The 26,237-nt window shown below is 36.3% G+C and overlaps 1 protein-coding gene across 2 annotated transcripts in view; it reads right to left on the bottom strand.

Annotated features, from left to right (window-relative positions):
• Pi3K59F (phosphatidylinositol 3-kinase 59F) overlaps positions 1-26,237 on the bottom strand; it is a 586,771-nt gene that overhangs the window by 289,970 nt on the left and 270,564 nt on the right. For both annotated transcript variants that reach the window (XM_090405919.1, XM_090405920.1), the window contains exon 11: positions 18,465-18,588. In XM_090405919.1, the coding sequence (XP_090262045.1) occupies positions 18,465-18,588 (124 nt within the window). The remainder of the gene's footprint in view (positions 1-18,464; positions 18,589-26,237) is intronic.

The following is a 26,237-nucleotide window of genomic DNA, read 5'->3' as shown; positions in this document are numbered from 1 at the left end:
AGGCATTTCAGAAAAAATAGACAGAACACTACACAAATACAACATCAAAACCACCTTTAAACCCCCAACAAAATTAAGACACCTACTCAGTTCTTCCAAGGATCCCGTGCCACACTTAGCCCACCCAGGGGTTTACAAAATAGATTGCACATGTAACATACCATACATACGGGAAACAGGGCGAACCATCCCAATCAGAAAGGATGAACACAAACGTCACATAAAATACCTCCATTTTGGAAAAACTGGCCTTTCTGACCACGCACTCCAAACATACCACAGAATTGACTGGAAAGGTACCAAGTCCCTACACCGCACCAAAACCTGGTTCGAGCAGAAATTCAAGGAAGCATGTGAAATGCTCAAACATTATCCGAATCTGAATAAAAATGATGGTATAACAATTCCAAGAATGTGGAGGACCCATCTACAACCTTTATAGCAACCACGAAGAAAAATCTCAATACAAGACCTAGTGAAGTGTTTTTTTTTTTTTCTTTTTCCTTGAACATTCAATAGCAACCTGTACAAATCCAGAAGATATTCGTAATATAACTATAATTTCAGAAGAATCCTAGTACATCAGAACTTTAGCAGAGTTTATTGTAGTTTTTATTTTAATTTTGTTTATTTTATTTTATTTATTTATTTTATTTATTTTTTTTTTCACTAGAGGGCAGGCTAAGAAAAAAGATTAGTTAACAACGTAGATGTAATTTACTTGTATAGAGTGCAACAGCATGTAGCTTGTTCTTATACTTCTGAATGTATCCTTCTGAAGATGACCTCAATACAGGGGTCGAAACGTAAAGTTATTATTTTATTATTAATCAGTAAAATAATCTTTTCAACACATGTGTTTTGTTTCTCTAATTTAATAAATATGAGTCCAAATAGAAGCTGTCATAATCAGATTTTCGCTTTAAGACAAATAGTTGAGAAACCGTGTGAATATAATAAAGATCCGTATTTAAGTTTTGAAGACCAAGGCATATGGCAAGGTGCCATGAGGAAAGCTATTCAAAACGCTACAGTTATGTTCTGTCAATGGGACATTATATCAAGCAATGCTTAGTCTTTATTTGAGTTGTATGTCAGCAGCTAGAATAGAAGGAATTACAGGAAGATGGTCAAGACAAGGGTATATATCATTCCCTGTGTTATTATCTACATGGATCACAGTATGAAGGACAGCAGTATTAAAACTGATATCAAAATTGGAGAAGTTAATCTCAGCCCTTTACTGTATATAGACTGATGTGGACGATGTTATTATTTTAAATAAATCCAGTTGATGTCTGCAAGATTCCCTGACTAAATTGAATAATTGTCGTAATACATTTGGTATGAAAATCAGCAATAACAAGACAAAAACAATGAAAATTGGAGGAAACATTGTAAATATCACCATCTATAGAACAAGTAAAACAATTCTTCTACTTAGGCATAATTTTTAGTGAAGATAGAAAATTAAATATGGAAATAGACAACAGAAGCAACAAAGCTGGTATGGTAATGAAGTCAACCTAATATAAATTTATATGGAGTAAGAGAGAAAGTAGACAAAACATTAAAGTTGCTATATACAAGACAGTGTTCAAACCAATTTTAACTCAGGGATCTGAGAGCTGGGTTAGAAATAAAACATTTGACCAAAGACTAGAGAGACCACAGATATGAGAGTCCTGAGAAAGATGAGCATGAATAGATGGCATCAATGGCAATATCATATTAAAAACGAGGATATTAGGAAAGAACTTAACATTGTTACATCCAGGAATGTCTTAGCTGAGCTAATCTCAGGCGTTATGGTCACTTAAATAGAATGATAAAGATTAGCAAAACAAGCGTTCATTGCCAGGTTTGGCAAGAAAAAAAAAAAAGACTCAGAGGAAGACCAAGATATAGGTGGATTAATAAAAGTGCCTTAGAAGAAAGAAATATAAGATCTGATAATGTTGGAGTCTTGTCAGATAACAGACAAGACAATTGTTGATAGAAAGTCAGTAATGATGCAAGTTCTTCATATAGTATTATCATAATATACTGTACACCCCTTGAGGGTACATGTCAGGAATTTGATGATGGGATGGATATGACACTGGTTAAGTGGATAGGAGGGTAGCTACTGGACAGATATCAAAAAGTGGTATATGGTGGGGCAGAATCGAGATGAAAACCAGTGACGGGTGTGCTGCAAGGTTCAGTACTGGGACCATTCTGTTTAATTTGTACATAAATGATATATAGGAAATAACCTGAAAGGAAATATTCAGTTGTTTGCTGATAGAATAATAGTTAATCAAGGCGACGTGGAGAGCTTGCAGGACAATTTATATAAGCAATTGGTATGGGAAGAAGTGGTTCAATGTCGAGAAATGTATGCATTTTGGGATAAATAGATTACAAGCTATGTATCACGTAGATGGCACTGTACTCCAGGAAATAGATGAAGCTAGAGATTTAGGGGTGGAGATCAAGACAGAGAGTGCAAGTTTAAAGGGCATATTGCTTAGATTACTTGGCCAGCGAAGAACACATTAACAAGTAGAGATAAGGGGAAGTTGTTATTCCTCTTTATAAGGCCTCGATATACCCACATCTGGATTACTGTGCTCTAGTCTGGTCCCCTGGGTTTCTTGGGGATAAGGAAGCAGTTGAGAAATTTTAGAGACATGCGTGAAAAATTGTTGCAGGTCTGTAGAATGTTTCCTATGAGCAGAGATTGAAGGTCTGTGGGAGATAGGCATAAGAAAGTAGATATGGTAGAAGCATAGAAGTTATTTAAGGGGTTTTACAGGATTAATACTGATGACAACCTGTTTGGCCGAGTAGTTAGTGTATCTTCTCTCCAGTCAAAAGGTTGTAGGTTCGCATCTCACCGTTGTCTGTGAAAATACTAGTGGTTGTGGTGGACAGTAGATGGTGTTGGCATAGATGATGCAGTTTGCTGTAGTTGGTGGATTGAGTGGTGGAGGCAGAGACTTGTAGAATAGGTTCCTCCCCTCAATGAGTCTTTGGACTCCTTGTAATAATAATAATAATAATAATAATAACGAAATTTTTATGTATGATGTTCAGGAAGGGAGAGGATGATGGGGTTATCCCTGGAATGGTTAACACGAGTGTTAGGACTTTCTGCTTGGAGGGTGGTGAATGTATGAAATGCATTGCCAGAGGTGATTGTGAGTGTTTTGTTTTTGAATAAGTTTAAGGAGAAATATGATAGGTATTGTGTAAATAAAGAATAGTGTGTCTATGTAGAGTCTTCTGCAATGAATCTTCTAACTCCATGAAGATACCCATCATAATAATAATAATAATAAAAACTTCTCAATGGTATCCCCACCTTGTCATGGTGAGGAGCTTACATGTACCAACAAACCTGAGAGCTATGCCAGTGGTAGCATTGCCACCGATAGGCCACTCTAGCTGGACAGGTCAAAGGAAAGTCTCCAGGTTGGGTGTTGAGCGAATGGCTGGCTGGTAACCTCTTCTCGTGAAAAACAGATACACTCAGAAGCATTCATGGAGAAGCAGGATGGATTTACTGACAATGACAACAGCAAGAAAAAAAGGGCAAACGATATGGAATAATGGATATATTAAATGTTGCCACATGGAATGTTGGGGTTTAGCCTGGAAAGAAACAGAACTCAACAAACAGTTAAAAGGAAAAAAAAGATAAATATAGCTGAAACTAACAAAAAATTAAAAGGAACTGTCAAAATGGCAGATTATGTAATGATATAATAGTGGGGTAGAACAGAATAAAAGAACAAGCTGTAGTGTAGATATAATTACTGATCAAAAATGGAAGACCAAAATTAAGAGCTACACTTTTATTAATGAAAGAGTAGCAACTGTGGGACTGAAATCTGAAAGAAGCTACCTAACGGTAATTGGAATATATGCTCCTGAAGAAGAAAAATAGGATTATTATTATTATTATTATTACATGACACCTCCAAGGAGTCCAAAGACTCATTGAGGGAGGGCACCTACTCTACAACTCTCCGTCTTCACCACTCAATCCACCAACCAGTGGCGACTCGTGCATAGGCACTGCAAAACTGCAGCACCCTCAATTTTTCTCGATATATAAATAGATTTATTAATTTATTTATATTTGCTTGTAATATTTAATTTTATCATCAACAATCCTATACAATTCTCTTATTTTGCATAAAAATAATAAAAATCCATCTTGTAGCACTTAGGAGGGCGAAAGACGCTAGCAGTACTGTATTTACCACAGCGTCATATTGCTATGAGTGTAAGCATATGCACGTCATAGTGAGATGCGAGCTATTAGCGTAATGCGGCACCGTCCATCACGCAGTTCCACTGATGTTTATATGCAGTTTGCGCCAGTAGTAGAGTGTTTAACATGTTTACTCCATCTCTTTAAATATTTGAATACTACAATTAAAGGATTTATTGTAATGCCCAAAAATTGTAAATCCATTCCTTTAATTACAATTAAAGGAATGGATTTTATTTTTAAGTAATTTTGAATTACACTAAACTGTATAATTTTATTGATAATAAACAATATTTTTTCATGTTTAATTTTTTTAAAAATTTTTACCATAATTTTGATATTTTATTCAAACACGCATACACTGTACTTACAGTGTGTATGTATATTTTGAAAGTTGCAGCACCCCCACGATTTCAAGCCACGAGCCGCCACTGCCACCAACTGCAACGAACCACAACTACCATCAAATAAAAATGCAAGTAATACAGTAATAGACTTACTGGAGATGATGGAATGAACAAAAAGCTTTATCAAAAAAAAAAAAAAAAAAGAAAAAAAAAAAAAAGAAAGAAAGAAAGAAAAGCAGCAGGAACAGATGGAATTACTTCAGAGTTAATTAAGTATAGTGATATTTCTTTTAAAATAAGATTCCTCCAATTGATAAATAGTTGTTGGATTACCTGCAATATACCCCAAGAATGGAAAAAGGTTAATATAATATCAGTTTTTAAGAAAGGGAAATAGAAGTTTATTTCATACAGTCAAAACTTCCAAATAGTGAAGTTATTCTTTTTGGTGATTTCTATGTTCATAATTTTACTTGGCTTCCTTTCTTGAATTTCAATGACCAAGCTGGAAGAGTGGCAGAGATTTTTTTGCTATAAGCAATGACTTAAAATGGATCATTCATCTCCCTCCCTCCCAGAATCCAACACTGTAGATCTTTTCTTAACTAGTTCTCTTTCTAACTACTCTGTTCAGATGACTACTCATCTTGGCAATTCACACCACAATCTCATTCAAGTTTCATCTGTGGTGGAATGTTGTTCCTTCAGTAATTCACATCGTGTGCTCTGGCATTACAGCAATGTCAAGTGGGAGAACTTGCATGACTTAATTGTAATTTCCATGGTCAGACTACTGTTTTCATTCTTCAGATCGACACCTGTTGTGATCTTGTTACAGAAATAATGATAACTGGAATGGAAACTTTTATTCCTCACTCTGTTCAAATTCTCCAACCCATATCTCAACTATGGTTCTCCAAAAAGTGTGCCAGAGCTGTTCAAGAAAAGTAAACAGCCTTTCACAAGTGGCTTGAGTGGATGTCCACACCACTTGTAAAACCACCATTAAAAGGGCAAAGTCTAAAATCAACAAGGATAAATGTAGAAAATGCAAGAAAGCACATCTGCTGCTTGTGCCACTAGCAGATGTGCTTTCTTGCCCCTCAATAAAGCTACTGGGCACAACTTTTGTCCATCTGCGCAACTCCTCTATCTCACCCTAATGGTAGAATTATAACATCACCTAAAGACAAGGTTGATGTTTTGTTTCCATTCTTTGTTTCCAACTGCCTAGAAAGATGACGGTGGCAAACTACCTCCTTCCTTGTCCAGGACATGACATCTCATGCCTCCTGTAGGAAAGCAATCAGAAGAAATACCACAAAGGCAACAGGTCTGATGAAATTCCACCCACAGTGCTCAAGAGATGTGCTCCTGAACTTACAGCTGTTCTCTATCATCTAAAAAGTACAAGGACTCATCGGAGGAGGGCATTCTACTCCACTATACACAACTTGCATCTCCCCTGCTTAATCCTTCGGCTATAACTACCAAAATGACACAACTGCCATAAACAGATAATGTAATCTATCACCTACTACCACCACCACCACCAATGGTATTTTTTGTATGTAAACTGAATTCTTGTGCAATTTGCTCATAATTATAAATACAAAACAGCAATAGCAAAATAAGTATGCAGGAAAAAGAAAAGAGAAACATAGGATAACTTTAGCAAAATTGGAAAGAAATCTTACAGTGAAGAGACCAAATGCATAAAAAATTCTAAAAAACATGTACAAAAAGGTAAAATAAAAAGTTAAACTTTAAATAATAAAAACGGGGGTGCTTAAGGGTCAAAGCTGTATAACTGAGAGGAGACCTCCACATAGCCTTTAAAGGAATGCGGAGAACCGACCAGGGCTTCTGACCTAATGTCCAATCCTCACCTTCTCGTGGTGCACCCTGTTGGGTATCTACTTTGATACTGAACGAACGAGGATGGGCTGGCAATTTGGGATTTAGCCGACCAAATTGTATTCTTATTGGTTAAACCAAAATAAAAAATGATGGTACGACATGACAAAATTTCATGCCGGCTGGGGCGTCGCCCGGTTAAACAAGGCCCCCGTTGTTTTCGCCAGGGAACCAGGGCGAACAGCGAAAAGTCAGCTACTGGAACAAATCTGAAAACAAACCTCAACTCAACATCACCAGAGTTAAAGATCGGTACTATCAACGTAAGAAGCCTGAATGGCAAAGAAATGGAGCTAGCTGAGGAATTAGATAAGTACCAGATCGACATAATAGGGGTGACTGAAACAAAAAAGACCAAAACTGGTGAGATCTTTCTGAGCAATAAATACAAAATGTTATATTCAGGCAATGACAATCAAGGAAAAGAAGGAGTAGCCATAGTATTCAACACAAAATACGAGGCTAATCTTCTTGAATGGCAGTCAGTCTCAAGTAGAGTAATGTGGGCAAATATGAGAATGGGGAACTGGACAATGAGACTTATTTGTGCCTATGGTCCCACAGAAGGTTCTACTAAGGTAGAAGTGGAGGAATTTTTTGAGGCTTTAGAAAAAGCAACTGACACAATGAAAAAGGAAAAGTTGGTCCTTGTTGGGGATCTAAATAGTAGAGTAGGAAATGATTGTGAGACATACAAAAATATTTTGGGAAAATTTGGAGAAAAGAGCAAAGCTAATAATAATGGCAAATATCTGTTGGATTTCTGCTCAGGACATGGACTGGTTATTACTAACACCATGTTCCAACATAAAAATGTGCACAAATTCACATGGAGAGAAGAGGCTAGGAATAAGAAAAGTCTCATTGACTATGTTATTGTTGATAGTGATGTTTTCTCCCTGGTGCAGGACACAAGAGTGTACAGAGGATTTGAAATTGGAAGTGATCACTATTTAGTCTTGAGCAGGATAAAATTGAATTTCATATTGAAAAGAATAACATGTAAGAAAGTTTTAAAGCGAATAAAAGTTGAGCAGCTCTCAGATGTGATCTGTAGACTAAAATACAGAAATATTATTGAAAAGAAAATGAAAGAGTTTGAGAACAGGAATCAAACCTTGGAGATTCAGTGGCAAACTCTGAAGGAAACATTGATTGATTCTGCCAGAGAAGCATGTGGTGAGGTTGTGTGCAAGGATAAAAAAATCAGAACTCCCTGGTGGACACAGGAAGTTAAAGAGGCAGTGAAGGAAAAGAAGAAAGCATATCAAAAGTTCCTGGCAAATAAGTCAGCTTTTACTCTTACAGAATACAGAGACAAATGTAAGAAAGCTAAACAGTGTGTAAAACTAGCTAAACAAAAGTCATGGGAGGACTTTGGCAAGAATATAGAAAATAAATATCAAGAAGGTGGCAAAATATTCTGGAGGTTGTTGAAGAAGCTTAGGAATGGAGGAAAGAGTGCTGTAAAAGGAATTAGAGATGATAAAGGTGAAATGAAAACAGGAGAAAAAGATATCCTTGAAGTATGGAGTAATTACTTTGAAAAACTGCTAAATGAAACAAGCAGTGATGACAGCACAGTGATAAAAAACACTGACCAGGCATGCAGTCAGGAATACATATCCATACTTGAAGTAGAAAAAGCCATCAAAGGCTTGAAATGTGGAAAGGCAGCAGGAGTAGATGATATTCGACCAGAAATGCTGAAGTATGGTGGTATAAGAGTCTTACAGTGGCTGCACTGCATAGTTCAGAAAGCCTGGACAGAGGGACGAATTCCCGATGATTGGAGTAGAGCTCTCATAGTACCCATATATAAAAAGGGAAATAAAACTGAATGTGAGAATTACAGAGGTATTTCCCTACTGAGTGTTCCTGGCAAGATCTATGCAAGTATACTTGAGAAACAGTTGAGAAGAATTGTGGAAGAAAAGCTTGGTGAAGAACAAGCTGGATTCAGGCCAAATAGAGGCTGTCAGGATCAGATCTTCACTTTACGACAAATAGTCGAGAAAGCATGGGAATATAACAAAGATCTGTATTTAAGTTTTGTCGATTTGGAAAAGGCATATGACAAGGTGCCAAGAGAGAAGCTATTCAATACGCTGCAGTTATATGGTGTCAATGGGGCATTATATCAAGCAATACTTAGTCTTTATTTGAGTTGTGAGTCAGCAGTTAGAATTGAAGGAAGTACAGGAAGATGGTTTAATGTTAAATCTGGTGTGAGACAAGGATGTACATTATCCCCTCTGTTATTCATTATCTATATGGATCACATTATGAAGGAATGTGGTATTAAACCTGATATCAAAATTGGAGATGTTAATGTCAGCTCTTTGCTTTATGCGGATGATATTATACTTCTAAATAAATCCGCTACAAGTCTGCAAGATTCTCTGACTAAATTGAATAGCTGTTGTAATATATATGGTATGAAGGTCAGCAATAAAAAGACAAAGACAATGAAAATAGGCAGAATCGTTGAAAATGTCAACTGTGTTGTGAATGGAGAACCTGTGGAACAAGTAAAACATTTCAGCTACTTAGGCACAATTTTTACTGAAGATGGTAAACTAAATATAGAAATAGACAACAGAATCAGCAAAGCTGGTATCGTGGGAAGTCAATTGAATAAATTCATATGGAATAAGAAAGAAATTAGTCGGAACACTAAATTAGCTGTATACAAGACTGTGTTCAAACCAATTTTAACTTATGGATCTGAGAGCTGGGTCAGAAGTAAAACACTTGACCAAAGACTAGAGACCGCAGATATGAGAGTCCTGAGAAAGATTAGAGGCGTGAACAGATGGCATCAATGGCAATATCATATTAAAAATGAGGATATTAGGAAAGAACTTGACATTGTCAGCATCCAGGAATGCGTTAGCAGAGCTAATCTCAGATGGTATGGTCACTTAAATAGAATGGGAGAGGAAAGATTAGCAAAACAAGTGTTCTCTGCCAGGTTGGCAGGAAAACGACCCAGAGGAAGACCAAGATATAGGTGGATTGATACGGTACAAAGTGCCTTAGACGATAGAAATATAAGATCTGATAATGTTGGAGTCTTGACAAGTAACAGACTGATTTGGAGGAAAATTGTAGATAGGAAGTTAGTAATGATGTAATTTTTTCATGTAGTACTGTCATATCCTGTACACCCCTTGAGGGTACATGGCAGGAATTTGATGATGATGATGATGATGATGATGATAATAAAAACGAAAACCTGCTTAGACTTTTTCAAAATATATAGAAAGATAGAAATGAAACTAAAATTAAAACTAAATCCTGATACTGTTTTAACAATATCTGACAGCAAGGAAATATATGAGAAAGTTGGAACAAGGCCATTATCATTCCAATATACAAAAGAAGGTGATAAGCAAAACAGTGAAAAATATACAGGAATGTTATGCGCCATCCAGTCGTTTTCAACTCTTGGTGATCCTGTGAATAAAGGCTCTCCATCCAAATTGGCTCTTGTCCTTTCTTTCAATAATTGTAAGTTCAAGTTGGTAGGTTCTTTTATATTGTCCATCCAACTCTTTTGTGGTCTTCCTCTTTTTCTGATTCCCTCAATCTTCCCCAACATAATAGCCATCTCCAATGATTCATCAGCTCATATAATATGTCCAAAGTTCATCAACTTCTGTTTAGTGAACATCATTTCTAAGGAGCATTCTGTCTTAATATTCTCTAAAACTTTTTTTATTGATCATTCTTGCATTCCATGGAATTCTTAATAGTCACCTCCACACCCATAATTCAAATTAATCAAATGCTTTCTGTCTTTCTTCTTAATAAACCAGCTTTTGCATCCATACACCACTACTGGAAATACCATTAATTTCACAATTCTAGTTTTTATGACCTTACTCACATTTCTGTCTTTCATAATTTTCGTCAGGTATAACATCACTTTTGTTTCCATGACTATCCTTCTTTAATTTCATCTTCACATTTACCATCATTTCTGATTCTGGACCCCAGTAAATCATAACTTTCAGTGATCTCCATTTTATCTCCCTTTATAATAAATGCATTTAAATTGCCAGAAGCCATCACTTTTGTTTTGCTGATGTTTAAATTAAGATCGGCTTTCTTACTTTTTACTTTCCATCTTAACCAATAGAATCAACCACTTCAGATTTTCTTAGTTTCTGCTATGAGGGTGGTATCATCTGCATATCTTAAATTATTTATTTTTCAGTCACCTATCTTAATTCTAGCTAGATCTTTGTCTAAATCAGCCATTCTCATAATATATTCACTATAAATTTTAAAAGGTAGGGAAAAAATATACAGCAACTGCATCCCTTTGGAGAAACAGACAGTTGTCTGTTTCTCCAAAGACTGTTCTTACTGAAGCTTCTTGGTTGCATTACAGCTCTCTTATGAAGAGAATTAGATGTTCAGGTGATCTCATTACAATCCACAGTCTACTGTGATCCATGTAATTAAAAGCTTTCTTATAATCAATAAAACAGATGAATACTTCCTTCTGATATTCTCTTGTTCTTTCCATAATCCATCTCGTGTTTGCTATTTGTTGTTTTCTAGTTCCTCTACCCCTCCTAAAGGCCACCTATTTTTATGGAATTTTTATATTCACATATGGCTCCAACCTTTGTTCAATCACTTTCAACATAACTTTACTTGCATGTGAGATTAAAGCGATGGTTCTATAATTCTCACAATCTCTAGAATTTGATTTTTTTTGGAATCGGGATGTATATGTCTTTTTGGAATTGGGATGTATATGTCTACTGTTGTTTTCTAATCTCTAGGCCAGTATATTTTCTTCCAAACCTGTTGACAAATTTCAGTTATTATATACAGAAATGTCCGCACGGCTAGCCTGTGCGCTTCGCAACCATATGCCTGCGGAAGGAGTGTCCTAGGTTCGATTCCTGTCGGTGATGTGAGGAGCTGAAGGATCTTCCTCAGCCACAGCTAAGTTAGCCGGTCTTGGGCATGGACAGTAGGGTTTTTCCCTAGTTTATCCTGGGGTTTTTCAACCTGCAAAGCAGGCAAACTGGCCTTGAAAACTCAACACTCAACATAGAATACACTGGGGCATAGGACTGACCACCTTATCCTGTGAATGGTTTCAGGTCCTATGATTAATAAACCCTCTGCACCGCAAGGTAAAAGAGGGTATAATGAAGATGAGATGAGAGATATACAGAAATAAATATAAGTATTTTAAATATGGGTTATAAGTTACATTCACAAATATTAACTTGAAAATTTAATATATGCAGAAGATAAAACTTTGTGAAGAACAAGATGGCTTCTGAAAAAACTATTGTCCCAGCTTTTACATTAAAAATCCTAATGGAAGAGCATTGGGCATCCTTGAGATATTAATATTATTAATATTATAATAATATTGAGATACTGATATTAATGTTAAAGACAACAGGGATGAACAATAATATTTTCAAACTAAACAAATTCAAAAATATATGCAGCAAGACCTTTTCTACTGTACAAAAGTGAATTATGGACCATAAAAACATGCATAGCTTTTGTAGATTAACAAAAAGTTTTTGACAAAATCTTAAGGAACTAACTGTGGATCACACTCAAGAAGTTAAACATTCTAAATCAGTCACATGCAGTAATAACTAACATGTGTGAAAACATCCAAATAGCTGTAAGAATCAATGAAAAAGTTACAGAATGGAAATCAATAATCTCAAGGATGTCCAATGGATGAACTCTGGAAATCAATATATTCCTTAACATAATTGCTGAAAAATTTGGAATGCAAATATCAACAGACAAAACAAAACTCATGGCTTTTAAAGGCCCATCTCCTGTCAGAAGTAAAATCATACCTGAATATAAAAGTTTAGAACAAATTAACTCAGATTCTCTACATCATATACAAAAGAATCTGACTTTAATATCAAATTTCAAACTTTGATATTAATGTTAAAGACAACAGGGATGAACAATAATATTTTCAAACTAAACAAATTCAAAAGCATACATGAATTAGAGTGTTCACATAAAGTTTTTGCAAGACTTGCTCTATCGTACAAAAGTGAATTATGGACCATAAAAGCTGCAGGGAAAAGAAAAAAAAAACAGAAACTGGAAAAAATGAAATTTCTATATAGAACAGCAGGCTATGCTCTCGGAGACAAAAAAAAAAAAGCAAAGATACACATAAAGAACTAAAAATGGACTCTGTATTGTACAAAATATATGAATACCATAAAAAGTATACTAAACATATTTGAAGAATGGACAGTTCGAGACTTTATCACCCAGTAGGATGATAAAGAAGCGAGGGTCAATAAAAGAAAAGATGGAATGAAAGCAGAACAGGCCACTAGGCAAAATCCCTGAAATGGCAACGATGATTAAAAAAAAAAAATAGATAAAAATTAATAAAAATAGAAAAAATCCTTAACCTACCCACTTAACTAATGTGATTCCCACCCATGAAAGGTATACAACCATTCATATAAGAACTCTGCAATATAGTCTTGCCTTTTCTTTCACAAAAGCTCACCTATCTTTACTCTCAGTAATACACAAATCATCAGACAGAATCACGTCTCTTCTTGTACTGATCCTTTACCTCCAGCTTCTACTGACAGAAAGACATCACATCAACAGCTTACTCAGCTGCAAAAAAACTAGACATTCATTTTCCACTCAAGATATTACTTTTCACTTTCAGCTGCCATTTCTATGCAAATACCATATCTGCCATCCTTAGAATACTGTTAACAAGATTGGGGAGATATACTTAACATCTCACTGAAAATTCTCAATGCCATTCAGAAGAAAGCAATTTAGATCATAGACGATTGCTCCCTCACTGACCCATTTCAACCTCTATCTCACAGATGCACTGTTTCAACTGATGTCTCTACAAGTGCTTCCATTGAACTTACTACCCTGATCTGGCAACCACTTTCTACTGGATCTGTTAAGAGCAGGAGCAGCCAACATTCCTTTTCAGAACAACCAAGCTTAACAAAACCTACTCTTCCTCTTCCATTCCATCTATGCCTTTCTCATAGCATGCATGCATGCATGTTCTTGAACTATATCCTCCAACTCTTCAAGAAAAATACCATTAATATTGTTGTGTCCTGAAAAGGCTAAGAAATGTTTATTATAAAATATTCAGGTCGCAACTTTAATACAACTTAGGCAGAGAATATGGAACGTTGGCAACAGAATAAGTGTAAGCTGTTTGTAAATGCAAATCAATTTAAAATTTAGGAATAGTATAAAATTGTATAAAGAGCTGTTAAAAATAATCTGTATTAAGTGAGGGCCAGATGTAGAGATCAATGTAAGCTGGCATATCCACTTAAGAACTCCATCTCTTATACTAAAATAGCTAAGCCTGTGAGTCAGAGTTCAAGGGTCACTTTTGCCATCCTGTATTATGTATAAGAAGGGAGGGAAAGAAGTACTCGAAAGAAAAACCAAAGTGCCTTCCAAGAAGAGAAATCAGGTACACGTGTGACTAAATAGAGAGAGCTAAGGAGATTGACGTAAACACACGTGACCGCGTTGGCACGCATTGCGAAGATCGAGAAACACCGAGAGGAGAAAATTAAACAAAAAGGCCATGCAAGCACCATTCCTGGCTTTTTTTTCTTGGATTTCTGGTTGCAGATCTTGCGGACAGTGGTCGAGTTCGCTATCAGAGAAGTTCCTGGCTAGTCGTGGAAGGCATTTGGTTCATCTGTCACAGCGTTAGGAATGGGCCAAGCTATATCCTTGGACTAGGATAGCTGTGTGTTGTCGTGCGACGGAGGAACCAAATGTATGCCGCCCGGTCAAGGCGACGTTACCGTGTCACCTCCATCTTTCCCGCTGAGATTCCACTCGTATAGTCCGACTGGAGATATCCTCATAAGAAACTAAAACAGAAGGCCTTGATGACCAGACAAGGCAGGAAGAAGGTCAAGAAAATTAAGATCAGAGACTGTAAGGTAGACCTTTGAATTCCTATTTCCAGCTATAGAAGAGTGTGATCCCCTAAGAGAGTATTTTGTAATGGACTAAAATTAAAGAACTGTAAGATTAGCCTATGACTTAGTACGAGCCAAGGTTGTGTTAAGATTTGTTTGCCCTACGAGGCCGAGAATATCTCTGAACGAGCTAAACCTAATGTAAGGAGATGCTTGTAATAGTGGTCAATGCAAGTTTGTATGTGTGTGTCTAGTGTATTGAATTTTGAGCCTTTGATTTACCTTGAGAGCATTTCTAATAATATGTCTATAATGTATATTTGCATAATTCCTCAAACTTATTAAAATGTTTCATTCAAGTACCTGCCTAATCTGCTTTTGTCTTATGAATTCAAAACTACCGCTCATAAAATACTAACGAACTAAGCGGGTAAAATCCTTGTATATAAACTCCTAAAGCCAGCCACGACTGTGAGGAAGAAATAAGAAAACGGAGGGACAAGATTAAATTCGATCTAATTTTCATGTATCACTCTGAGAGGGTCACTCTGGGTAAGAATCCTGCCTATCCAAGATATTAGCTGGCACAGTGAAAAAATAAATTTTGTTAATACTTATGGTGAACTCCATCAGATTGTTGTGTGATTAGATAAAACATAAGATATAAAGAGGCCAATGAGACTGCAAAGAACTAATGGAAAGAATACTTGGTAGGAAGTAAACGCTTTATTTGCATGTGAGAGAATTGAGATAGCTGTGAAAAATATTAATAAGTAAATATTTTATTTAAGGGTATATAGTAGAAAAGAGGGGAGAAAGAATGTTATATCAAGTGACTTAGACGAATAGAGATAAATAAGTATATATTAAAGTAATATATTAGATGAAATTAAAGATAAAGACCAACAGCGTAAGATATAGAAAAGAAATAAAAGGAAAAGCAAAGTAAAGGCTTATAACAATATCTTTATGGTATTTTTTATACCTTTCCCAAGTCTCACCTGCACTCTATACATGTGTAAAAATAATCATATTATAAATTCTGAATATTTTTACGTATTAATTTTGCTTGTTAGTTTTTGTTTTCATACACGCAGTGTCTGCACTTGTGATGTGCTCGTTATGAAAATATTATGTTAGAAGTAATATGTAAAGAAGTAAAAATATTGAAGTACTTACTTAATTGATTATTTGTATTATTTATAAGAAAGTTTGTAGTATTTTTAAATGTTGAATTTTGTGTTTATGAAAGACTTTCTTCAGCGCTGGTGGATACAGCGAGTCAGCCATATTTTTACAATGCGTAGTTTCTGACGTTGTTGAAGTGCGCATGCTCCCGGAGTGAACTTGATATTTGATTGACAGCTGACAAGAAAAGCGTTGCGTATCCAAGTTACAGTGGTAAACAAGAGAGCGTTCGGAAAAGTTTTTTAGAACACTGGCCGAGGAATATTCAAGTTGGGAGGAACTTGATTTTCTGTGTGTGCGGCAGTCAAGAGGAAATTTTATATTGTATTCCGAAAAAGGAATAGTGGAAATAATATGTTCCAAGAAGGAATAAGTACAGAAGAAAAAGGAAATCTTCAAACTAAGTTTTTATAAACTGGCCGAGGAATATTCAAGTTGGAAGGAACTTGATTTTTTGTGTGCGGCAGTTAAAAGGAAATTTCATATTGTATTCCGAAAAAGGAATAGTGGAAATAATATGTTTCAAGAAGGAATAAGTAAAGAAAAGGGAAATCTTGAAACTAAGTTTTTATAAACTGGCCAAGATATATTCAAGTAGGAAGGAACTTGATTTTGTTTTGTGTGAGGCAGTAAAAAGGAATTTTAAAGGGATCCTAAAATTGAAGTACAGAACCTTGTAACTTCTGGAAAAGAGCCTTAACAGGAAAAGAAAAAGACTATGAACATTTTTTTGATTGTGAAAGAAAAAGTGTTTTGTCTTAAGAGTAAGTTTATAATTTTTAAATAAGGCCTTGGATCCATATAATCTGTAATTGTAGTTATGTATTTTTACTAGAAGTGTATATATGTTGTTTTAAGTTTTATTAAATGTGTTTATTTTGTACTTGGTGTTGAGTCAATGATTAGTTGGATTCTGAAAGAGTGAGTTAAAGTCATTGCACCAATTGGAGTGAACTCTTTGTGCAAATATAATAACATATAGGGACACTCGGAGTCAAAAATAAAAATAATTGTTAGTAAATGAAATATTATTTATAATACACATTATAAATAACAATGGCGCAGCCTATATAGGAATAAATTCATTAAATATTAACACATGGTACTGATGTGTTGGAGGTTCTTCTCTCTTCTGTATGGGAATGATATTAAAAAAATAGTCAAGACATTCAGAATAACTTTATCTTCAGTTTTTCTCTCACTTTTATGATCTCAGATTCCTTTTACAGTAACCTTTCACTCCCTTTCTAAGCTTTTTCAATAGCCTCAAGAACATTCCATTCTGACACCTGATATTTAATTTCTCTATTATTACCAGTCTTTCCATGACTTTTGTTCCGATACTTTTACTTTTACATATTGCTTCACTTTCTTATATTTTAATTTGTATTTCTCAGAGCACAAGATGACTTACATGCTAAGAATTTTCAATACAGTTACTTCTTTTCATGACTGCCTGTTTAAGTTCCTGAGTCCACCGTGGATTTCTAATTTTTCTAAACTTGCAGGGAACTTCACCATATCCTACCTGGCTGAATCAATCAATGTTTTCTTCAGTCTTCCAACGAGTCTCCAAAGTTTAGCCCCTTGTTTTAAAAACTTGCATTTTTTATGAATATTGGCATATTTGGGTCTCCAGTTCACTTCTGAAACTGATTTTTTTTAAACTTTTTTTACACACTTTTCAATATGATTCAATTTCATCATGCTCAAAGCAAAATGGTAATCACTTCTTATTTCAAACTCGCTGTACTCTTGTGTCCTGAACCAGTATGAAGATATCACTGTCAACAATAACACAGGCAATGAGTTTTTCTTATTTCCAATGTCCTCTCTCCATGTGAATTTGTGCCCAACATCATGCTGGTGATCATTTCCTACTCTCCTGTTATCTCCAACAAGAACCAGCTTTTCCATTTTCTTTGTCAGCTGCTTTCTCTAATGACAAAATTTTCCTCTACTTCCTCCTAGTAAACCTTTCTGTGGAATCATATACACAAATAAGCCTTGATGTCCATTTCCCATTTTGATATTTGCTTTCATCACACTACTTGAAACTGCCTGCCATTTTAAGAAGATTATCTTCATGTTCGGTGTTGAATGCTATAGAACTCCTTCAGTGAGCATTATTCCTGAACATAGCATCTTGTATTTGTCATTTATGAACTGTTTTTTATTCAATATTTTGGTATCAACAATTATGTTAAGTACTTCAGTAATTCTTCTGCCAGTTCTGCTTCTATTTCACTGATACTGCTTATGATACTTAATCTTACATTCCATTGAAGTTGAGTTGGAGTTTGTTCAAGTAACTGACTTTTTACTGTTTGCACTGGTTCCAAGATACTTTCGTTTAACTAGATGCTGCCTTAGGTGGCATGATATTTCACTGTTATACAATAACTGTTTTAGTTTAAGGCAATACATGTAACAGTTTAGTCAGCTAAGCTTTGACCAGGGCTTTGACAATGTACTCACAGTAGATACACCGTATTAGTACATATCTACCAGGATATCTACTAATAAAGGAGTATCCTGGTAGATAACTGCTAGTATGCTTTATGAACTATGAGTATATTGTCAGAAGCACTGGTTCTTTTGGTTGGTTCTCCACAATCTTTAAAGGCAATGTGGAGGTCTCATCTCATCCCAGTTATCTAGCAGTGACTCTTAAGCAATCCAAACATAAAAGTCAATAATAAACAATGTTCATCACAGATTAAAAATATTTATCTGTGTAACTATTAATTACATGTAGGAAAATAAAACTAAAAATAAAAAAAATACTTCTTCTGCAGATGAAGGTGACTGATCAGCAGGAACAACATCACTTGTAGTTGTATTTCCTGGCTCTTTCATAGTTTCCATAAAAGATTCATTCCTGGAATGAATATCTGCATTGCTTAATGTCCTACAAAAAATAAATTCATTTTTTTTAAACAGTGAAAACTTGAAAAAATTATCAAATTTAAATATCTCAGTAAAAATAACAACAATAATAATACAATATAAAAAAACAAAATAATATAATACCATTCGCCTACAGATTTCAGTAGGTTCTTTTCATAATAAAGTAAATTAATAGAGAGTCACTTTTTTTTTAAAATCAACTACATTTATAATTTAATGTTTGGTTTCTTCAGGATTAAGGATAATGTAAGAATTATAAAAATGAAAGAAATAATTAAAACTACACCTACCAATAACAAATAACATTAGCTACAATTTACTCAACAACATACAAACCTTTCAGTCTTTGAAAGAAACAATGCGCAAGTGCAAAAATAATCATAATTTATAATTATGAATTTTTTTACAATTATTTCTCTGTTTAGTATATTATTAGTTTTGGTTTCGTAACACTTATATTGGCACTTGCGATGTTTTTTCTTTTTTTTTAATGTTTAGCCCATACACGAGAGTTTGGTTGATCAACCTATAGTACATTAGTACTGTGTATGGGTGGTGGGTTGGAAAGAAGGTACTTGTTCACATTTGATTTGAAAGACTGTATATTGTATTCCATGAGGAACACAGCAAGGAGAAGACGTTCCATAGTAGAGCAGTTGCAAGGATTAACCTCTCTACCAGCCATGGTGGATGAAATAGTCAGATGAAATCGCACTTCTTATCCATGTTATTCAATAGGCGTTACAGAATCATATCATATCATATCATAGAATCTGATATCTATAGATGTCGTGGCCGGTTGGGGTGTTAAATTTGATTTGAAAGACTGTATATTGTATTCCGTGAGGAACACAGCAAGGAGAAGATGTTCCGTAGTACACAGTTGCGGGGATTAACTTCTCTACCAGCTGTGGTGGATGAATAGTGAGATCAAATCGCACTTCTTATCCATGTTATTCAATAGGTGTTATAGAATCGTATCCAGATTTTGCTGGATGTCTATACATGTCGTGGCCGGTCGAGGTGTTAAAGAGGAGGAGAAGAAACTCGTTCTGTGGGTTTCAAGGTGCCCTGTGAAGGGATTCTGAGCAGCAGCTGCACGTATTCCAATGAGCTTAGTACTAAGTGGGGGAATTATTGATACTATTTCAGATGAACATTTTCCATGGAAATATTTGTAGAATATACATAGTGCGAAGACTGATCGTCTGTGCGAAAGTGGGAGGAGTGAGTTGGTAAGAGATGGGTCATTAATAAGTCTGATTGCGCTCCTCTGTATTGAGTCAAGCATTTTGAGGGAGCTTTTCGGGGTCCCACCCCATTTGTGAGAGCAGTATTCGATGGTAGGGAGGATTTGTGATAAGGTTAACAACTGTTCAGGGATGAAGTAATGTCTTCAGTGAAAGAGAAATCCTAGTTTTTTAGAAGCCGAGGATGCAATGGTTGTTATGTGTTTATGCCAGGAGAGGCTTGATATCAGGGTAATTCCAAAAAAGAGAAATCTCAGATTGTCTGGAAATTTGGGTGTTGTCAAAAATAATACTGGGAGAAAATGGTTCTTTTTTTATGAAACAAAAGACAGTACTGGGTTTTATTAGCATTGAAATTGACTAGGTTATCTGAACCCCATTGAAGGATGGCTTGGAGATCAGAAATGAGGGCATTAGTGGTTGGTGTTCTGTTGGTTAAGGTGAGTTGTGTAGAGTAAGGTTTATCAAAAGAAAGGGAGGAGTGCAGTGTGCTGTTGTCTGCAAAACTGTGTTGGGTTGGAGGTCAGCTGAAGTAGGTCACTGATATATAGCAGGAAGAGGGTTGGTGAGAGGACCGGACCTTGTGGAACCCTGGCAAACATCAACTACCACACATAGTGTGCTTCCAGACAGAAAGCTGGCAATCCTACTACGGAAGTTTTGAGACAGACCAAACGATAGCAGCTTGATTAGTAAGCCCATGTGCCAGACCCAGTCAAACGCCTTGGAGATATCAAGTGCAACCGCTTGGGATTCGCCAAACTTCTCCATGACATTTGTCCAGAGAGAGGTGACATGTGTGAGCAGATCTCCTACATAGCTGTAATGTTTGTTTGTTTGTTTGTTTTACAAGATTAGAGGGTGCATAAATAGGACTTTAGATCTTTTGTCCTTTGCAACTGTGATGTTTCACTTAATCACTGTCACGTATACAATTTGTGTTGTGCTTTAAATGATGATGCTGATTTGAAATTCAGCAAAACATAAGCAATTAATAAAACATCTTTTGATAAAATTGTTTGCAGTTGTTCATACCATTAAAAATAAGTTATGAATAATCGTCAACACCTAAGCTTATCTGTTAGATTGGGGATTACCTTCAGTGATCTAGATGAAGCTGCAGTTTTGTGCATGATCTCTACCTCACATGAGCATTTTATGCTACAAGTCAAGATACTTCTAAAAAAAAAATACCTAAGGGTTTTTGATAGACATTATTATGATATTGTTTTTATTACTGGAGGCACAGTTGAAATGGTGAGTTATGTTTTTCATATCTTGAAATATTTCGAGATTTTTATATCATTTAGAAAATGCTTGCGAGATCTTGAATCTTTTTATTTTTTGTTTGTTTTTTATATTCTTATATGCTATATTTATTAGATTATACCCAAATAATGGCAGCAGAATCTGATTCTGATGAAGAATACATACTGGGAAGCCTGGGTAGAACAGTGGTTTGAGTCTGTTGAAAATGGTTTCGATGACACCATATTATTATTATTAATAGAGACCTCCAGGGAGTCAGGGCCTCATTGAAGGAGGCTACATACTACACACATCAGCTATCATATTGATTCTTGAATTCATTCACACTGCTTGCACTCACAACATCCAATGGCAATCCATTCCAATTCACAACACCCCATGAGATAAAAATCTAGCACTCACCATGTTCTCAGTAGCATTCATTCTCAACTTCCAAGGATGTCCTCTTGTCCTTTTCCCACCCTCCATAAATTGAAAAATTCCATCAGCTGAAATCCTGTATGATCCCTTTCAGAAGTTGGTAAGTCTCAATCACATCACATCTTTTCCTCCTGTTTGCTAGTATCATCAGTCTAAAAATTCTCACCTCTGTCTTCATAACTAGTATTCCACAATTGTGATAACATTTTTAACTCTCCTTTGAACTCTGCAATATATCAGAATCACAATGAAAACCAGGAGACCAGACCCATGCACAATAGTCCAAGTGAGGTCTTATCAATGACTTGTAAAGAGGCAAAATAACATCCTTATCTTAAACATGTGAACATTGTTTCAGGATTGCAATTATCTTTTGAGTTGTATTTGCAATCTTTGCTACATGGCCCATGAACTTCAACATCCTGTCTACTAACACTACAAGATCCCTAGCCTCATTAGTTTCCTCAAGCATAATCCCACCAATATAATCACACCAAAGTGAATAACTATACATTTACCGACATTGAACTGACATCCATTTTCCCATGCTCACAATTCCAGTCTATTCAAATCATTCTGCAAGTACTGAATATCAGCATCATTCCTTAATTACCCTACCTATCTTTGCATCATCAGCAAATAGCTATATGTCGCTTGTCAAATCATTTCCAATATCAATGTACAGATTGAATAACAGTGAACCAAGCATTGATTCTTATGGTACAACACTAGTTATCTTAAATCTTACAGACTCACATTCCATGTATACCACTTTTTCATATTTGATAGTCATCCATCCTCTTATCCATGCTAATATTTTATAATTCAAACCCATATTTTCCAATTTATGCAACAGTCTCCACGATGTATTCTGTCAAAAGCATCATGGTATATCCATTCCTCTTGTCTAGTTTATTGGTAACATTGTTATAGAATGTGAGCAAATTGCTAAAACATGACTTTCCCTTAGTAAATCCATGTTGCTCATTGCAAAGTAGAAATCCACTGTCAACTCATTCTGATTGCAAGCTCTAACCAATTTTTCCAAAATCTTCACCACCATTCCTGAGATACAAATGGAATTACCACACATTCTTTCAATTCCTGTGGAATCTTTCCTGTTCTGAGACTCATATTAAAGAGCCTGGTCAAAGGAATAGCCAGTTCAGTTGAACACTCTTTTAGTACACATGCCGACATCCCATCAGTCCATATTGCTGAATTCTTATTCAGTTTGTGGAACAGCTGTAATACCTCATCCTCATACACCTGAGTTTCTTCATCCAGCGAAGAGGAATCAGTGAGCTCGATGTTGCATACACTAAGTTGATAGCTTTTAACAAAGTGGGTGCTCATTAGTCGAACAATCTCTTCTGCATCTGTAACCCTCACACCATCTGCATTTATTCTTTCATATTCATTCTTTCTTTTACTTGCAGCATATTGATAGAATTCTTGTGGGTTGTCTTCAGGTTGCAGAGCCAGTTTCTTTTCACATTCAGATTTTGCTTTCCATAAAACAGTTGTGCATATTCTAGCCTGCTGCTTATCATTTTCATAGCAGACACACTTATGCACACAGTATTCCTTCCACATCATCCTTTTCTTACGAATCTCATGCTTAGTACGATTACACATTCATTCCACTCCTATCCCTATTTATTCTTCGAACTCTCGGGACATATTCCGATATCGTCATTTAAGTATTGTTTAAATGCTTTCCATGCACTATCGATATTCTTCCGATCCAGGTTCAATGGAATGGGATCTGGATGGGAAGAATATCGATAGTGCATGGAAAGCATTTAAAGTATTATTATTATTATTATTATTATTATTCCGGGAAACTCCAAGGAGTCGACAGACTCATCGAGGGAGGCCCTAACATCATGTCAAGAACAACTATTCAACATTCGCACAGTATCTATCATACCTTGCCTTGAACTCATTCACGGTCGTAGCACCCACAACAGACTCTGGAAGCTTATTCCACTCATTTACCACTCTCCAAGTAAAGAACCTAGCTCTAACACCCTTGTCAACCACGCTCTTGCCCAGCTTCCATGCATGGCCCCTAGTCCTCCCACCACCAGTCATATTTTCAAAAATATCTTCTGGATCAATCTTATAAAAACCCTTCAGTAATTTGAATGTCTCAATCATATCACCCCTTCTTCGCCTATCGTCCAATTTCTGCAACCCACAAATCTTCAACCTATTCTCATAAGGTTCATTCCAAAGACCTGCTATCATCTTGGTCACTCGTCTTTGGACCCTCTCCACTTCCTCCCCATCACAAAGAAACCCTGGTGCCCATAGCTGGGCACAGAAGTCCAGATGGGGTCTTATCAAGGCTCGATACAGAGGAACAACAACTTGTTCGTCTCTGCATGTTAAAGTATTTTTCAGAAGCCAAGTGATTTGGTGAGCTGTTTTAGTTACTTTTGCAATGTGCCCCATAAACTTCAACTCCCTATCCACCAACACTCCCAAATCCCTGGCCTCATCAATCTCCTGGAGTATGATTCCACCAATGCGATATACTGCTGCTATTCTTTTCACCCCAAAGTGCATAAACTTACACTTTGCCACATTAAATTGACATCCATTTTTCCTAGCCCAGTCCTCCAAACTATCCAAATCATCCTGTAAAATTTTGACATCTTGTGCACTCACAATTGCTCTACCCAACTTTGCATCATCAGCAAACAAGTGAACACTTCCTCTCAGATCCTTTCCAATATCATTGATGAACAAATTGAAAAGCAGTGGTCCAAGAACAGAGCCGTGTGGCACTCCAGTAGTCACAAGACGTCTTTTAGACTCCACTCCTGAATAAACCACTCTTTGATATCTCTCCTTCAACCACCCTCCTATCCATCTCACCAACCCTATATCTATACCCATCTGCTCCAGTTTACTGATTAGTGTTCCATGTGGTATCCCATCAAAGGCCTTGGCAAGGTCCAGTAGTATCACTGTAAACCCATTACCCCTATCCAGTTCAGCCGTCACTGTGTTATAAAACGTGAGCAAGTTACTGAGGCATGATCTACCCTTCACAAAACCATGTTGTCCCCCATACAATATATCCCATTTTCATCTATCCAATCCTGTATTCTTTTCTTGACTAATTTCTCTAAGACCTTGACAATGATTCCTGATATGCTAATCGGTCGGTAATTTACAACAGCAGTCTTGGAACCACCTTTATGCAGTGGAACTATTTTCCCCTCTTTCCACCCGCTCGGGACTAACCCAGACCCGAGACTCAAATTAAACAAAATGGTCAAGGGTACTGACAATTCTTTAGCTGCTTCTCGTACGACACGAGCTGGTATACCATCCAATCCCACGGATGTATTGACATTGAGGTTATGCAATAGACTACTCACCTCCACTTCATTCACCACAATTCCCATATAATCTACTGGTTTATTCGTTTCTGCAATGTCACCACCTGGATGATATATACTTACAAAGTGCTCACTCAGTAACTCAACTATATCAACTGATTCAGTTAACTCCCTACCATCGGCATTCTTTAAAATCATTCTGCCATGTACATTTTTCCTTTTACTTGCTACATATCTAAAAAACTGTTTAGGATTCTCTTTAACCTGCATGGCCAATGTTCTTTCGTAATCCTTTTTTGCTTTTCTTACCACACTCGTCACCCTTCTGGCCTGCGCTTTATACCGTTCATGTGCCTGCCGGTCACCCTTCTCCTTAAATTCCCTCCATAGTTGTTTCTTTTTTTGCAACTCAAGCTTAATGGTGTTATTCATCCATTTAACCCCTACTTGATTTATTATTCGGACTCTAGGTATACAGTCAGCCATTGCTTCATGCAAGCACTTCTTAACTACCTCCCATGCACAATCAACTTCTAGTCCTTGCAGTTGTACATGCCATGGCACTGAACCAATCAAACTCCTAAGCTTGTCATACTTTCCAGCCCAATAATTCCACATGTACCCTGTCTTAATTGAAAATTCTACACCTTTAGCCACCTCCCAAGTTAAGACCCTATGATCACTCTCACCGATTGGTGGCAATGTGGTCATATTTGTTACAGCCAATCCTCAGATGTAATTACTAGGTCAAGCACTCTCTGACCCCTAGTATTTTCCATTACATGCTGTCGCAGATAGTTATCCCTTAATAACCGCATAAAATCCAGTTCCTTCCTCCCGTGTGTCCTCTCCTCACTCCAATCAATGCGACCATAGTTGAAATCTCCCATAATAATCACCCTCCTTCCACCCATTTCTTCTATTTGCTTGTGCATACTGTCGCCATCCATCTTTTCCATCACCTGGTCTATAGCAGCACCCAATTGTATATTTAGTTCTGCTAGCCACAATCTCACACCAAATGGCCTCAAATGTGCTCTTTTCTCTATCCTGCAATTCAACTTCTATTCTCCTTGGCTGGAGCTCATCAGCTATCATCAACAATACTCCTCCCCCCATTTTATTCTCTCTGTCATTCCTGAACACACTATACCCATCACATTCAATCCCACTAGTTATATCATCTACAGTCAGCCATGTTTCACTAATACCTATAACCTGTGGTCTGGAAGTGCCAACCATGGCCAAAAACTCTTCTTTCTTGTTCCTAATACTCCTAGTATTAGTGTACATGAATTTAAGACCCCCATTAGCCCCAACCCTACCTTGTTGCCTTATATTAACTATCCCACTCA

This window comes from Typopeltis vanoorti, chromosome 16, assembly GCF_054136105.1.
Source record: "Typopeltis vanoorti isolate ZY-2024b chromosome 16, IOZ_Tvanoo_1.0, whole genome shotgun sequence".
In the NCBI taxonomy this organism is placed as follows: Eukaryota; Metazoa; Arthropoda; class Arachnida; order Uropygi; family Thelyphonidae; genus Typopeltis; species Typopeltis vanoorti.
Note: the sequence above shows the minus strand (reverse complement) of the source record. Positions and strands in the feature narration are given on the sequence as shown.